This window comes from Balaenoptera physalus (assembly GCF_965194825.1).
Source record: "Balaenoptera physalus genome assembly, chromosome: 15".
Classification (NCBI taxonomy): Eukaryota; Metazoa; Chordata; class Mammalia; order Artiodactyla; family Balaenopteridae; genus Balaenoptera; species Balaenoptera physalus.
The window spans coordinates 22,424,084-22,442,104 of NC_138894.1; the positions used below are offsets into that span (position 1 = coordinate 22,424,084).

Sequence of the window (18,021 nt, forward strand, 5' to 3'; positions counted from 1 at the left end):
GGCTGGATTCAGACATGAGTTTGTTTTGTTTGCCCTACACCATGATGTCGCATTGTCCACCAGCGTGACTAGCGTAAAGCAGGAAGATGAGCACGGGACTCATGCCCTCAGTTACATCAGCTGCCTGCAAATTTTTCTGCCACACGTGCATCCATGGGTAACAATTTCCCAACTGCCTTAGCTCAATGAATGTGTGTAATAAGAACAAAACAGGGTATCCGAGAACATTTGGAGAAATGAACAATGGGACTCAATAGGTTATAGTAAAGTTTCCCGAACATGCTGCTGGAGAAGTTCGGGAAGTATGTTAAGGAATTTGTTTGATGAGAAATCCAAATGAGTGTTTTAGGAGGATATGTGTGTGTGTGTGAGTGTGTAGTTCACCACAGAATCAAACTAAATCTTATAAATGAGTACCACGTACATCCTCATTACCGTACCATAGGAAACACACAAGAAGGGGAAGGTATGATTCTGGAGGGCTAAGTACAGACAAGCACTTCTAACACAAGAAATCATAAAAAAATAAGACCAAGGAGGTAAGAATTTTAAATAAATCACACTTTTCACCACTAAACAGTTCACTAGATAAAAGGACTCATTTGGTTCCCAAATTTTATAGTATGGCTAATAAATAAATGATAATCAAAATGATACTTGCCATCACACATTTAGACAGTTTAGAATATGATAATCAATTACGTCAATATTCACTGTTAGATTTAGTACTAATTATTTGAAATAAAGGTGAACTCAGATCCACAGAATCAGTCAATATTCTTAAAGGAGAAAATTATTATCTTGGGGAAAATATAGATTCTTACATCTCCCCTTGTGAAAAGAAATAAAACTTGATTGGAAATATAATACTTTTGATTAAAGACATCAGGGAGGCAAATAAATGAGAATTTGAACCACAATTTTCAAGAAGGATATTTCAAATATCATTATGTTATTTTGCGCAATGACTTTTTGTAGCTCCATGTTTGCTAATTGAAATGTAGAAGAGAAATTAAATTGTCTTGGGATATTTCCTTGGTGTAATTATAATAAGACATGACAGAAAAGTAAATGATGCTATCAGGAAATACTCCTAGGCTTATAACACCTTAAAAAGCTAAAGTTTCTTAGAAGCAAGAAGACATGGGAGGCATCAATGTTCCAGAATAAGATTTCTCAGCAATAAATGATGATACTGGATAAATGGGTCCCTGCTTCCTGGCTCAGGAAGAATAGCCTGTCCCAGATGTTGGCTGACTGTCTCACACTCAGCCAGTAGAACCACCCAAAACTCCACCCTGCCTTGAGCATCTCTTGCTATAAACTCATCTGCATCTGTATCCATCTTTACCACCTTCCCAGGGCTACAAACTTTTCCAAAAGGGATTAATGCAACATCCACTGTATAACATTAGTGTACAAAAGCTGTCGTAAGCAGACTAATAGTTCTCTGAAGGCAGACTACACCCTCTCCATATTTACATCCCCTTTGGGCCGCATAGTATGTATTTAGGTTGTGCTATGTTTACAGGTAGACAGAAACCCACTGGAGTATGGTTTAATGTTCTATTTGGCCACCAGATGTCAGTGTGTGATAAAGAACGCTAAAACACCACCGAATGTTTCTAGCTAGGAAGGATTAAAAGTACATTTTGGTGAGTTTAATTTGCCAGAGTAAAAAAGGGCAGATAGAGTCAGAGAAGATATGAGAATTGCTGGACCCTACTAACCCTGTTATTACTATTATGTCCTACCACATGGGAAAATGTCTCCACTTTTTTAAAGTGTGTGTAAAACTCTGTTGTTTTTTAAAAGTAAAATAAACATTAGTAAGCACACACTAATTGGAGCTCAATTAAACATAAATAGCTTAAACTAAATTAGAAAAATCCTAGATATTGTAGAATTTGGAATAAAATGTTCAAAATATATATCTATAAATTACTCGGCATTGCATAATTATACTGGTAGGAATGTAAGTTAAGTAAATTAAGAGCCAGAAAAAAGAAATCAATGCAAGAAAGTTATATTACATAAAAAAACAAATATCCCACAAAAGACTGAAATTTCTCAAGACTTCACAACTGGACCTGTAAAAATGTTTGGTTTTTTTTACATAATTAAAGCTTACTATACAAATCATTAACTCTTTCAATAAATGAAAATAAGAAGTACAGTTCTCAAGGCCTGTTGATTCTACTCCTTCAATGTGGTTCAGATCCATCCACTTCTTCCGATTCCTGTTCCCACAATGTCCTCAGACATTCATAACCTCTCGCCCTAATCACTCTCGCTGCACTGCAGCCTTGCCCTTTTCCAATCCATTCTCCACCCTGCAGCCAAAGAGATATTTAAAAACACAAATCTGACCATGCATACATTCCCCTGCTTAGATCACCAGCAACTCCCTAATGCCTTCAGGTTGAAGCCCAGCCCCTTGCAAGGCCTACAAGCCTCTAGAAGCTTCCTCCAGCTCACTGACTTAGCCAGATTTCTCCCTGGGCTCCAGACCGAATAACTTACGCTTCCTCTACCCACCATACCTCTGCATGCAAGGATGTTCTGTCTGAGAAACAGTCTCATTCACACTCATCGTGTTAATTCCTACTCATGCACCACCTCCTCCAGGAATTCTTCTCTGATTTCACCCTCCCTAATCTCACCCCTCCCACACACACACACACAGAAGGTTAGGTGCATACTATGTATATAGGTGCATACCACAGCATTTAAGCACTGCAGTAACTATACCTGTTCAGTAAGCATTTCTCCTTTACACCTTTATGAAGGATCTTAGCTCTCCTGTGCCTAAACCTTATTCCAAGGCTTAGAGATGCTATCTGGGTAACTTAAGGTCACACATCCTTTGTTACTTACAGGGCTTTAAGTAGTAGCCAGACATTTGAATCCAAGTTCTGGGCTCTTCCCAATGTCCTAGGCTACTTCCAAAAGCCATTAAAAGGGAACCGCTTCATAGGAATATAGCAGAGAGCATTATTAAGGAGTACTAATAAACGTATTAAAGAATAACAGACATAATAACTGTACAGATATTAAGCCTTCAAAAATATTGGCATGAACTCAGACAGGCAGAAAATTGCTGAGCTAGCCTGCTCCATCTTTTTAGTACCTGAATTAGAAATCTGAAACTGCTTTTCAAAAGTTAAATGGTCCTGCTCACTGGCTTTTATTTTTATGCATTTGTCCTCCACTTTGCTGATTGCTTTAGAACATGAGCTACATCTTGCATTTTCCTTACCAGTGTGTTTACAGTATTTTGATGGGGCCCTCTCCTCTCCTCTCTCCATCCTCACTCTAATGTAAACAAATACATAGAAGACTTATGATCTTCTTAACCCAGTATGGGGGTTCCCAGATGTCTGCAGTCAGAATAAGTTTACAGAACATCCGAGAAGGAGATGAGGCCTGGGGTGAGCCTCTCTGATAAATAACTATGTTGATTTCCACAGCAAAAGGGAGGGTTAGAACTGGGAAAGGACCGAGCAAGATGCTCTGTGAAATGTACTTCTCCAAGGAGACCTTCCTCCTTGTCTGATGTTGTAGAGACCATGAATCAATAAAACCCTTTAAGAATCCCTGAGCCAGCCAGAATTCTGGCTCATGGCTCCTTAAGGGACTAGTGCTTCCCCGGGAGCATCTATCTGGGCCTAGTAACAATAATAAGAAATAATTATTTCCTATTCAAAAATATGAAGAGTGATATTTGGAGAAGGGGGTCAACAGAAAAACTCTACTTCTTCAGATTCCTTCAGCATAGATCTCTGAGGTCATGTATTTGGGCCTGTGACCTGAGTGATCTACATACCCCTCCAGCTCTCCACTGGAGCTATATGCCAACCCTGGATCCCAAACCCTAGTCCAGGGTTGTTATTACTCTCAGGTACCCAGAAACCTCTTCTCATGTCCCAGCAACGAGCTGGGGTCCTGCAGTGAAGTGATTGCTGCCACCTGGACTCCTGCTCCTTTACCTCTTTCTTTGGACTAAATCTCCCAGAATCTGAGTGCACCCCCTGAAGACAGCACACAGTTGGAATAACCCTAGGGAGTAAACACTGGAGCACGAAGCTGCTCCCCGGGGTGTGACAATTCTCTCCCACTGCAGTTAGCCTCAGTCCCTTAACCTTGTCAGATTACAGATCCTTGCCATCCTCATCCACCTGTGATACAGATGTCTCATCATTCCTCATACTCACACGCCAACATTTCCACCCACTGAACGCCAGATCAGTGAGAGAATTAGCACTGGATCAAGAAATGAAAATATATTTAAAAAGAAGGAGGAAAAAAGGAAGAAAACCTAAAAGGTAGAGGGGAGGTATGAAAAATGAGGCAGAAATAAAAATGGCAACTTACACGGAGTTGGGATGTCATGGTGACATTTCAGCTCAATGTGGTTGAGACCAGACTGTCCTACTTCTCAAGCACAGATATTTAAATCTTGCAAGTGAGAAGTAATACAGTGAAAGAGAAAGTATAGTTAATACTATTAAATGCCCCCCTCTTTCCAAAGTTGAAGCCGTCAAGAACTAGAAAATAAGAGCACAAAGATTTCATGAGTGAACATTCCCTAGAGACCCTCAGACATAGTATCACAGAGGAGGGGCAGGAGTAGAGGGTAGACAACAAGGCTGAAAGAGGTAAGAGCTAGTCAGCTGCCAAGTAGATTAGAATCTACTTCTTAACTCTGTAAGGAAAGCAAAGAGTGAAATATGAGAAGATGATAAGTATGGTAGTCTAACATTTTATTTCATTTTCTTTTTAGGTTGTAGAATACAAATACATTTTTTCTATAGGCTGAGGGAACCAAACAAGTGGAGTAGGAGAAATTAAATGTAAAAGCAAAAGAGAATTATTAGTCAAGCCAATTCCCAGGGAAATGGGTAAAGAAAGAAGCAAAACCACAAGTAGAATGCTTTAGATTGGAGGAATTTGAGATTAAGATTAGAGGAATTGTCTGATTTAAAAGAAAATAATAACTGTAAAAGCAAAGTAGCTATCAATTATGAAGACTGGATCATGAATGGTGTCAATTTCCATTTTTCTAAAGTATCTTAATCTACAAAAGAAAGCTTCAAAAAACAAGGCATGGCATACTCTCTTTTCTTTAAAATAATAAAGAAATTCTTTAAGAATAACTTTTCATTTTCCTCTCTCCCACTCTTGGAAGTTTTCTAGCAGTCAAAATTGACATTATAACATGATTTACTTCTGAGCACTCACCACATTTTTCTAAATTCTTTTCAGTATCCCTTAGTAGATAGCTTCACTAGATAAAATTACCTACCTCAAATTGCCACATTTTAAGCAGAGGTTGATTTTTCCATTGATTAGCAATCATTTTACTTTCTGCTGTTGTATCATTAGAGACTCTCTTGACAGTTTCAAGTTGTTAAAATACTGGGTTTTTTCTTTCACTCTTTTACTTCATAAATCACTACATCAACTCTTCATGTAGGTAGGATAATAATGACAGAAAATAGGTCACCGAGCATTGAGCCATAATTATAACTACCCAGGTAGAAATCAATCCTATAATTTTAGACAAATGAATGCAAAAATACTAATTTTTGCCTTGTTCTTAATCAACTGAGAAACTCGAAGCCAATTCTGCATCCTACCTCCCAGTAAAACTGGGTTTAACACAATGATGACTATTATTATGAAATGGACTGGACTTCAAATTCAACATTAGGGGATGACTGAAAATATATTTTGTATTTGTACGGTTCCTTTCACTTCAGAATCTCAAAGTTGCTTGACTTTTTCAAATCCCTATTACATTGGCAAGCCACCAAACCAAGCACCAGTAAGGGATATTACCAGAAAAGTAAATCACCAGAAGTGTCAGTGAGTTTCCCACCCAATGTAATATCAATTTGTTTAATATCTGAGAATAGCATTTAGGATTTAAGACAAATGCCTGTGAATTCTAAATCAACTTCAAGTCAATACACCTGGGAAATAAAAAATACTGAGGTATTCATTATGCAAATATAGAACAGAAATGTATAATTCTGTTACAAAGAGAAATGGAACATTATTTTTAGTGAGAGATTTTCAAATATCATTAAGGACTGTCTAGGTTTGCTGGTGTCAGAAATGATAAAAAATCTACAACTGGTTAATTACAATATATCTTTAAATAATAATATTTTACTAGCATTACGACTTTTGAGAAAGTACTGAAATTAATTTCATTTACTAAATAACTGTTTTTAGAGAACCACACCAAATGGGATTACTATTTATGAATTGCTAATTGAGACAGTTCTACATGTTGATTTTTGTCAACATCTGAGAAATACAATTTTAAACATTAGATAATGCTGTATGCAATTTATGTAGCTTTAGAACTAATATACATTTAATAATACAATATTACTTGGTTAATATACTTAGCTAATATAATATACAATTAGTTAACATATAAGATACTGAGTTAATATAAGTAATAAACCTCACTTAGTTAATGTTTATAATGACACATAGCAATATATAAAGTTAATAAAATATAATTAGTGAATTAGTTAATATGCCACTTTTTTTATTAAAAAAACCTTTGACTATTACATTCATATGTTAACCTCCCAAAGCCTATTTGTCCATAATGAGAAGATACCAACCTATTAGAACAGTTGCAAAGTACGTCAACATACTTTGCTAATAGACTTTTCCCACATGGCCTAAGTTTTATTTTCTGAATCCAAAGCCATAATAACCCAATGATGCCTCAATTGTTAAATTCACTGCAGGTAAAAGCTCCTTTTAATGAAAATGGTTGAGATACAAAGAGAATGGGAAGCTGCAGTCACCACGCTCTCCGGCAGAAGGCGGCAGCAGCTGAAGAGTCTGACTATCCTTCAGGAGAGTCCTCTGTATGCTGCATATCTACTCTATTACCAGGTTCTCACTTAGGCTTTATTGTTTACTTTTTGATTATAAAATAAACTATGATTATAAAAGTGTAATTGTGTCAAAATCTAAATATTCTTTAATTTTAAAAAGCACCATTTCAAAATAAGAAAGCATCATTTCATAAAATAATTTTGTATTTGATGTTGTAATTTTCTATTCTGTTTAACTGATGAGACAATTTTATTCTAATGCACTCAGTAAAAATTAATGTGGCATTGTAATGTGTTAATATCTGAGTGCATGACCTGCTCATTTTTGTTTTCTTAAATTATGGGCTCATTCATTCTTAACCCAGAAAAAAAAAAAAGGAAAAAAAAAATTTTATCATCACTCTATCTAGTTCCAAAATAACCCTCCTAGAATTTTTATACAGATTGTCTGAATATTATAAAAACTGATAGGGTCAATAGTTTTTCCTACCTGGGATCATGACATCATTTATCAAAAAGTAAAACTTACCCCTCAGTAAAGTAATATAATTTTCTATCTTAGATCCTCTACATTTGTATCAGGATTATTTCTAACATAATAAAGAAATAAAATTAAGTAGTGAAATAAAGCCAACAAATTATTTTTATTGTTTATTTTGTGAACAGGATCTCTTTTCCATTATTCTATTTTTTTTACATTATGGAAATCTAGTAACTTCTATATCCTTATTTTAAAATCAATAACCTTACTGAAGTATCTTATTAGTTCCAATGAATATTCTGTTGTCTCCTAAAACTTTGTGAATGCAGTACATATTAAGGCCTAATTTCTGTGGTAAATACTTGAAATTTATTGTATTTAATCCTTATTTTAGAAACTTTGGAAATAATATATATATGGTCTGAGTTCAATATATGTATTTTTTTCTTGACTAACTGAAAAAATAAAAGAAAGATGAGAGATACCTGTGAAAACTGGAAAGAATTATCTGTGTATAAAGTGTTATAATTATCCCTCCTTTATATCATCCATCTCCATACCTTTAACAATCATTTGCTCCTGGTTCTCTTTTCTAGCAGGCAGCCAGTCATCTCCTGCCAAAAATTCATGTCAACATATCCAAAAGCTAAGCTCATCATCTTTCTTCACAGCTGTTAAGTAACCAATTTTTCTCCTATGAATTCCTGTTACATTGTATTTTATCACTTAAAGGGTTTCAGTACATTCTTCATCCTTCATCTCCTCTAAGGGAAAATATAACTCTTAAAAGCAGATACTAATTATTTATAAATGTTTTTAGCTCACAACACGTGTAGGCTCTCACTGAACATGGGATGAACTCAACTGAATTCCACCTTCTCACAGATGGGCTGTATCCTGGCCCAGGGGCAGTGAGAGCTGTCATCCTGGCCTGTTGATGACATGTGTCCTTCCCACTCATTTGGTTGCCATGACTATGGCACAATGAGCCATCCTTCTACTGCTTCCCTCATTGGGACACACCCCTAGAAATAGCAGTTTCAGAATGTGGGTCATTCACAGGACTAGCAGAGGTGCCACCCAGAGGGGCTGATGTGAGGAAGACCAGGATCCCGGATGGGATGAGAGGGCAGTGTAGTCTGGTTGCCACTGATTGAAAATGAAGAAATTGAGAGCGGTTTTTCACCCAAACACAACATCAAGGCAATCCACGTCTACACTGCCTATGACATTTGCTCTTTAATAATAAAGATAATCCTGCAAATGATAAACTGTCCCTAAAATAGCCTGTGGTGTAGGAAAGTTACAGCGTTCAAGGTTTCTACCTGCATGGGATCAGGTCCTCTTTAACACAGTGGTTAGTTCCTTTAAAGACCAGTAAACTAGGTTCTACCAAGATGTCGGATTCCTAGTAACAGTCATACATCAGGTAGTTTAACTTACTATCAAAAGCCTCAAGAGAGGTAAATCCATGTATATTATTTTGGTGGCCCTTCATCCCAAAACATTTTTTCAGTGAAAACACACGCCCTTCTGGGTACATCACCCAGATGCTTACGTCAAATTCGTTCAGAGCCGCAGCCAGCTCCCCGATGCCCGTGTGGCCTTTGGCTTCGTCGGTGGGCGAGGTAGCTTGAGCAGCATTGGAGATGCCGGCAATGGCCTCCTGCACTTGTTTGAACACGTAATCTCGGTTGGCTCTGGTGGCAGCAACATCTGGGTGGCGGAGAAAGGCTTGGGAGGCTGTGTACAGCATTGTGGCGTTCTTCTTTAGAGCCCCTCGGGCAGCTGCCATCTCATCCCGACAATGAGGGTCCTTCAGCTCCTGTGTGTGCAAAACACAAACCCGTCACTTCCATGAAGCTTGCCATGGAAGTATCTGTAATAGAGCTTAAAGTCACAGACATCTAGGACCACTGAATTTTAGAAACCATCTCCTCTCTCTTCTCTCTAGCTGCCAAGACTTTGCACGTACTGTTCTTTCTATGTGAAATATCTGAGCATTCCTCTTCCACCCTATCCTTTCCCCTGATGGGGCCCATCCTCTGAGAACCTACTCTCCATCCAACTCTCTAAGCTACATCCCCTTCTATCTGCTCCCACAAGACCCTCTTCCCTCCTATCATTAACACTCATCAATGCTTTATTGTATTTACTTATTTAAGTATATGTCTTTCTCCTAAACTGTATGTCTAATGACAGCAGAGAGCCCTAGCTATCTTGCTCAGTGGTTCTTTAGGCAACAGCACAGTATCTGGCCCATGAAATGCATTCAATAAATATTGCTGCAAGAATGTAAAAACTGAGCCACCAACAAGGTAAATGGCTTGAATGGATCAGAGTTAGTTATCAGCAGATGGTAAACCCAAACTTCAGTTTTCTGATACTGTGCCTGACTCCACATTGAATTACAATCACAAACATGGGAAATTGAACGCCTCTGATTTTGCTTAGTGCATCTCTGTCACTTCATTATCATTTTCAGAATAGGGTTCATTTTTTTCAAAACTACTTTTGATGGCAGATCACTCATTTGAGTTTAGGGAATAATAAAAAAATAGATCAAAGATGATTTGCTTTCTTAGTTTTGGATGTCAAAATAGTACCGCTGGAGAGTCTCTTTATTTTCAGCTTTAAAGGGTATTGTTAAGAAAATGTTCACAGCATTTTTGGAAATGTTAAAGGCAGTACTGTTCTCTGAGAGCCATGTAGGACTGCCAGCTGAGTACCTCTGGGAGAAAATTTCTCTAGCTACAACATTTATCATTAGAGGGTATTTGAACCACTGGGGTTCTATTCCTATTTGCTCACTTGGTACATGATAGATGGATGACCTGGAAACAGTGAATTACATCTCTCTTCCATGGGTCAAAATAATTCTGAGACAAGCACATTATATTTGATATCTAAGATTGTCAAGACAAACTGACATTAAGTAGTAAATAACTAACTGAGCCATCTATCCCCCTTTGCTTAAGCACTAACAGATCTATGCCAGCCAACACAATTTCTAAATTGGGATGACTTATTTTTAGCCCTAAAGATCAACACAGATAAATGGGGAACCAACATGTGAGGGTATCCTCTAAACTGGTCAATAATCTAGGCGGTGCAGGTAGAAGTTTCCTCCCAACTAGTCATGAAGGGTCTTATTAACCTCCAGAACACCTGGTCCAGAAATCTTAGATTCCATTCTGGGATATATCTATACTAAAAACAAAATCTAAATATGAAAGTGAGAAATAGGGGGTGGGAAATTCTTTCCATAAAGATATTTTTAGAAACATTTTTAATCACATGAAAAAAACCTGTAAACAATGTAAATGCTGATTTATGAAGAATTGGTTAAGTAGACTATTGAAGTTTTCATTTGATGGACTCTTTATGTGGATATTAAAAGAAGTTTCCATAAAAATAATAAAATGGGTAATATTTATAAGATAAATAAAGAAGAACATTTTACGCCTATTTGTATGCACAGTATGATTGTAAATATGTTACAATATGAAGATAAACAACTGAAAAGCAATATACCAAAATATTAGCACGACGTTTCTGTGGCTGGTAGAGTGTTATACAATTTTTTTTTCTTCTTTTAATTCTACTTTTTTTCCTAAATTTTATTGAAAGAGTGTGAAATAGCAATAGTTAAAACAAGATTAATGAGATAAAAATAAATTATATTTATGGGCATTCTCAGATGAATATCTCATATATTACTGTGGATTTTAATACCAGCTACATGCTGATGACTTGTTTCCATCTCCAACGCACATCTCTCTCCTTTTGACATTTCTACATGGATCTTACAAGCATCTCAAAATCAATGTATCTAAGTATGAAATCTTGATCTCTAAACCTCACTGATCCCTTTCCAATCTTCACCCATCTCAGTAAATTCCTCACCACCTACCCATTTGCTCAAACAGAACCTCAGATGTGAACTGGTTGCTTTCACTCCCTAACCTCCCACAGCCAATTCCACAGCAGGTCCTGAGTGTTCTATTTTCAAAATAAACGTGGACTTCCTATGCTTTTCTCCACCGGTACTGCTGCCAAGCTATCTGAGACCACCACTGAGGCAGAAAAGACACAGCCGGGCCCCAGGACAGCTTCCTCATGCACAGGCATTAGTCAGAAGGCAAAGCTACCTCTTTGTTTTGCCCTTACTGAGGCCATGATGCATGGAGGAATGGCATCTAAAACAGAAACTTTGTAGCATCTGAGCAAGAAACTCTGACCATGAAAAACCATGGAGCATGTGCAATAAAAATGCACAGGTTGCTGATGACCCTATAGGACCTTCCACGTGTGGCATTCAACTAGTAAGGGACAATTGAAGGGAAAACAGCTCCTAGAGCGCCTGTAGGGTGGCTTCAGGAGACAAATGTGCAGGACCAGAAGCTGAGGCAACCTGAAGCAATCCAGGCCACACCTCAGCCCCCTGCTCAAAGAATATTCCACCCCCTAATCAAAAAGACCCCCACCCATTCAAAGTGCTAAAAATAAGACAAAAAGAGGATCAACAACCCTGGGTGGCACCCCTCACTCTAGAGGATGCCCACACTCTTCTCTGAGTGTGTAACTTTTGCTTCTGTCCTGAATAAACTGTGTCTTTGTTCTCTTTGATCCTCAGACTCCGTGTGTGTGTTTATTTTTTCCTCTATGTTTTGTGTTCCTCACCAAATTCTTTTGGATGAATTGAACGAGAGCCTGGACTTTTGATAAAGATTTTCCAGAATCACCAGCATCGCTCACCTAGATGACTTCAGCCCCCTCCCAACTACAACTAGTCTCTCCTCTTCCATGCTACCCCCTCTTTGCAATGTACCTAGAGTAACATTAAACTGTAAATCTGAGACTTTGATACCAAACTCTGAACTATTCAGCTACTACCCATTCACTTACAATAAAATCCAAACACTCTGCAAGACTCTGAATGTCCTGGCACCCACCGTTCTCCCCAGCCTCCCCCTTGGTTCACTGAAATCAAGATTCAATGCATTATTTTTTTCAGGTGTTTAAACAAGCTAAGTGGGTTTTGGGCCTCAAACCTGTGCTTTAGAGTAACTTAGCTCCTAACCACATTACATTGTGGGCTACCACACAAGATTCCACTTGAACAAAGCATTCTGCTGATAACAAAATACATAAAAATAATTGCCTGAACTAAAATCATGACTGTGTGCCCACCACAAAGGACACTGGAAGCTCTTTAGGGAAGGGACTAGATCTTGGTCAAGTTTGTAATACAGGTGTCACTTCAGTCTGGCACAGATGAACACTCAACAAATGTTCAGTAGAATTCTCCTGTTGGTCACAGAGAACCTTAGAAAAAGTCCCTAGGAAGTGCCCAAAATGTCGAAGAATCCTAGGAGTAGTCAAGAAGATGGGCGAATAGGATTTTAACTAACCTCTCCACATTTAAAGATGTTTTTTCTAAGAAGAAAGAAAAAGACACACTCTTTGGAAACAAAATTCTAATGGTACCTACTGAACAAATAGAGCAGGCTAAATGGAGAGTGTCATCTTGAGACAAAAGGGAGGCAAAGAAAACCCCAGGTCAACCACCTTCACCAAAGTGACTCGCTACCTGTGCTCTCCCTCCCCTGTCCATTCCTTTGTCTCTCTCTCTTTCTCTGTCTTTTCTCTAGTTTTCTTCATGTTTACTTAATCTCTTTGATAAAAGTTTCACTGTACATACTACACACTTGGGGTGTGTATATTCACGGTGCTGTCCACAGGGCTGGGAGATAAAAAGTGAGGGCTAAGGACAGTGCCCAGGGAGTGGCCACAGCATCACACCACAGTTTGATATTCTTTATGTTTCAATTGGGAGCTTTTCCAAGTGTGAACAAAAGGTTAGAGTGTGGTCAGACATAGAGAACAGGCTTGTGGCCGTGAAGGGGGAGGGTGGTGGGGGAGTGAGGGACTGGGAGTTTGGGGTTAGCAGATGCAAACAATTACACATGGAGTGCATAACAACAGGGTCTTGCTGTATAGCACAGGGAACTATGTTCAATATCCTGAGATAAACCATGATGGAAAAGAATATTTTAAAATGTATATATCAATATATGTATAACTGAATCACTTTGTTGTACAGCCAAAATTAACACAGCATTGTAAATCAACTATACTTCCATAAAAGAATAAATATAAAAGTCAAAAAAAAAAGAAAGGTTAGAGTGTGGTAGAGCTGGCGTGGTGGTTCCCACCAGTGAAGCAGGTGGCCTGTGACCTACTGTAAGCATGCAGGGGCCCGAGAGTACCCAGGGAGTACCACCACTGTACAGTAGGGCCAGAACGGGCTCGAGTAGGAAGATGCCTATGTGATCACAGGTTCCTAAGGTATCTGATGATCTGACAGCCAGCAGATGCAGCTGATCCACTGTCCGGGCCTACAAAACTACAAGGTTACTTAAACTCACTCACTTTCTCCCCTAGATTTCCAAAATCTTTCCCACCTGTTGTCTTCTTGCAGCTACATAGTTAAGTTTCACCATCTCTTTTCCAAATTCTTTAAAGCGATTTGCAAGGTCTTGCTCATTTGTAGCATTTTTGACAGCTTCCAAGGCCTCCTCTACCTGAAATGATAAAAAAAAAAAAAAATCCAATATATTTATAACTGGATAGTATTGCAATATTATTAAACATGCTAGAAATGCTAGTTTGTTAAAAAGAAAACATTTATGCATTAACATTTAAATAAAATAATGGGAAAAAGTACCCCAAGAAGCATTTATAATCAGAATAAATATTTGTTCAACATTTATATATTTTGTATATAAAAGATAATAATTGCTGAACTCCTGAAGCATATAAAATACTACATTGATTGTATTTTGAGTTATGGTTTTGATAAGGGATATGGACTTTTAATTTCAAGTAGAAAAATAAAGGAAAATATACTTAAGAAATATGGAATTGAAAAACAAACTTTAGAAATCTTCAGAGGAGGAAATGTTTTGCAAACAAAAACTGGAGGAACTCCTGGGCTGCAAAAAGTTTGAGAGAGTTTAAATCTGCAACCAATCTTCTTGGCATCACCTCTAAATCTGGGACTAAAGGGATTGTAATTTTAAGCTGAGTTTACACCTTGCCATCCAATAGAAGAGAAAATATTGAGCCTCGAGAAGTAAGTGAATTTGAAGTTTTGTTGCCATGTAAGGTGGCATCAACTAGGGTGAACAGAATAACGATCAGTGGAAATAGCCAAGAACATAATCGTGAGTGAATAAGGCACAAGACAGAACTATGTTTGCAAAATCAAAAGTTTTTAGTTTTGAAGGGAGTCTGGTAGAGAGGCCTCAACTAGTACAGGCTTCTGAGAGTGGCAGTAGAAAAAGAGAAATGGTAGCTGTGAAAGAGTAATGAGAAATACAGAGAATGTATGGGTCTACTGCAGAATTCCAATTGGCTCTTGTAGTTTAGACCAAATCAAAGGACAATATACAGACAGTTCATTGTTTGACAATGCAGAAATCCAAATGACCATTAAAATGGCTAGAAAAAGTCATAGATTAACATAGTACTATGGAGATACACCTTTGTTTAACTTGACACAATCACAAAGGTGGCTAATCCAACTTCCTCACCAATTTCCACTGAGTGCAGGAAGAGAGTAGTGTATATAAACCAGTGATAATGGATATCATCAAATCTTTTCCTCCATAGATATGACAGTACCATTAAACTTACTAAATAGGCTAACATTTCATTAAGGAAAGAGCTGCAGCAAGCAAGGGAAGTTATTTAGAATGATGGTGATGGGGGTTCAATCTAGACTCCAGATAAAATTAGGTTTCCATTCTCATCTTTTATGGAAGATAGAAGATCTTTCTGTCATACCTATTTGCATTGTTCCTGAACGATTGTGAAGAGGAAAGGCTACATCTTGCTCTTGGAAAGTCTGCAGGTGACAGGGACCTGGGAAGAGCGGAAGGACACAGATGGCAGGCTGTGTGATGGTTCTGAGAAGAAGAGTGGTGCTCATGGGGGAGGTGTTATAAGGGGAGGTTTGGGGGACTCTGTGTGCTGGATTGGGAAGTCACTTCCAACAAGCTGATAAAGGGGGCCCTTAGAGGCAGCTGCCACATCCTTCCTTGTAATAAATGCCCTCCTGAGACCTTGGACCCTACAGATAGTTATTCTCCTCCCATGGCCGGCCTGGGCTGACGAACACCAACGTGAGAACCCTCAGCTCTGGCAGGTCTTCCTGTCCTTAATACTGGAGCCTGAGTTCTGGGGATGGGGATAGCTGAAAAGGGTGAACTTCTAGACAGGATATTAAAATTTCCTCCCTATTTGGTGGATTTAGATATTATTTTCAGAGCTTGTCCCTTAAAACTCTTAAAATCTTGAGTCTTCTCAGAGTTTGTCTGAAATAGCCCTTACCCCCATTTCCAAAGCAAGCCTACTTGTCACTATTATTTAGTCAACAGCTCTGTCAAATTGTTTGAGACAGACTCTGTAAATCAGTCTCCAGGACTTCCCTGGTGGTCCAGTGGTTAAGACTCCGTGCTCCCAATGCAGTGGGCATAGGTTTGATCCCTGGTTGGGGAACTAAGACCCCACATGCTGCACAGCGTGGCCAAAGACAATAATTTAATTACATCAAATCAATCTCCAATTTTCCTGACTGAAACTGCACTTACTTATTTTGATGTAAAAAAGTAGTCTGAGAATTCATACTTCTTAAGTATGAATACTTATTAAGCACCTACGAGGAGCTAGGCAGGCATACGGGGATGGGGACAGCGGGAACAGAAGAGTCTGATTCTCCTCCTGGACCGTGTGACCCTGTTCTCCTGTCCACAGTCACTGCCCATACCAGTGCTACAAATCATTGTTACGATCATTTCCGTTTGGACAGACTGACCTCATTCCAGGGTCCTTCAGTTGATATCCAGTTGATTGGATTTTAAGTGACACTAATGAAACTAATAAGTCATACAAAGCTCTCTTGTTAGGATCTGGATTTATAGCTAAATTTAAAAGATGTTATCTTGGAAATAGGAGTTGGCCAAGTAAATGAATGAATGAAGACAAGGTTCTATATTTAACTACTTTACTTGTTGAGCCATATACTCTGGTTTGACCATGGATATCTCAGCAACATCATACTTTATCTTTCTGCCTCCTAAAGATAAGCTGGCCTTCTTGATTAAATTTTCTGTTTCCTTGTTCAAAGGTGAAGAAAATGATTTCATCAGATAGCAAGAATGATTAAATGCTAGCATCATTTATTTATAAAGTGCCATGCTTTATAAAGTACAATAATACAGCTTGATACATTTCCAAAGTTACTTTCAGCTTGTACAAGAAAAATGACAATAGCCAGTGTCCCTGACTACTTATGATGTAGCAGACATTGGTCCAAATGTTTTACATATATCTAATTTAGTCCTCCAAAACAGCTCTTTGAAGCTGATAGTTTTCTTGTTTCTTCTTTACAGAGGAAAGACTGCAGCCAGAGGGGTAACAGAGCCAGCTTGAGAGGTCTCACAGCAAGAGAGTGCAGGAACCAGGGTGTGAGCCCAGATAGCTTGCTCCAGAGCTCATACTTTTAACTCCTGGGCTGTGCTGCCTCAGTTTCCTAAAAAGGATGGTTTTGTAAAGCTGCTGGAGTCCAGTTTGGATTGTACTGATCAGCTGATAATGAAGATTCATTAAGAGTCCTGCCCCATGTGATCAGTCTCCAGGTTCTAGTGATTCCACCTCTTAATTTCTCTAAAATCTACCCCTTCACAGTACACACTGCCACTGCCTTCACTCAGCTTTCCTTTCATTCACTGGCCTGGATCATTTTAATCATCTCTCAATCTGTCTCTCTGCTTGGGCTCACCCCTCTTCTAATTCCTTCTCCATATTGCTACCAAAATTATTTGGCTAAATCACGAAGCTGATTCTAATGCTTAGGACTACTCAGCAGTTCCCCATAATCTATACAGAGTCTAAACAAATGGGTAGAGTCCAAACTAATTATCATGATAACAGAGACACTCCACACCCTGTATCTCTCTAACTCTGTGACTGCCCCTCCCAACCTCACCCTGTCTGCTCCAACAACAGAATCAATCAACCAGATTACTGTGAACTCTCCAAGTCCCTCCCTCACTCTCATGCCTTTGTTCTTTCCTCCGTCTGTGAAGCTCTCAGTAGGTGAAATCTTCTGTCCCACCTGGATCCATCTCCCTTCTTATGGCAAGAGCATCCCAGTTGGGAGCAGTGAATCACTCTCTCCCTAGGCTGGTTATCAAATCTAAATTTCATACTTTCTGCCTGCTCTGTGAACACGTAGCTGGGCCCTTTACATCTTATTCCTACGTTAAGATCTTATTCCTATGTTAAGCTTTGTAGGGAGAGAGTGTTTGACAGGCAACAAAGGAGGAAGGGGTTTTGTTTCCTGGTCCTGGAGCGCTCCCTGGACAGGCTCGGCAGCAGGGGTAGTTCCTCCAACACCAGGTGGCCCCCATTGGTGATACTGTAGTGGAATGCCTCTAGTGAGACATGTCTCCATGCACAGTTTTCCTTGACACCCTAAAGGGCAGAGTTCTAGCAAGTTCCGTTGGCTTGTGTGGCACTTCAGTGGCCTCTCTGTCATTCAGTGACCTAAGAACATCTGGATCTTGGCCCTGGTTTGGGGTGGGCTCTCCTTAGAGTGCTCTATCT

At 38.8% G+C, this 18,021-nt stretch overlaps 1 protein-coding gene across 3 annotated transcripts in view; it reads right to left on the bottom strand.

The window, feature by feature from the left end:
• Nucleotides 1–18,021, bottom strand: part of CTNNA2 (catenin alpha 2) — a 1,185,886-nt gene that overhangs the window by 786,809 nt on the left and 381,056 nt on the right. For all 3 annotated transcript variants that reach the window (XM_082425912.1, XM_082425913.1, XM_082425911.1), the window contains exons 5-6: nucleotides 13,815–13,934; nucleotides 8,906–9,172 (exon numbers count right to left, since the gene is read on the bottom strand). In XM_082425912.1, coding sequence (XP_082282038.1) covers nucleotides 8,906–9,172; nucleotides 13,815–13,934 — 387 coding nt within the window. The remainder of the gene's footprint in view (nucleotides 1–8,905; nucleotides 9,173–13,814; nucleotides 13,935–18,021) is intronic.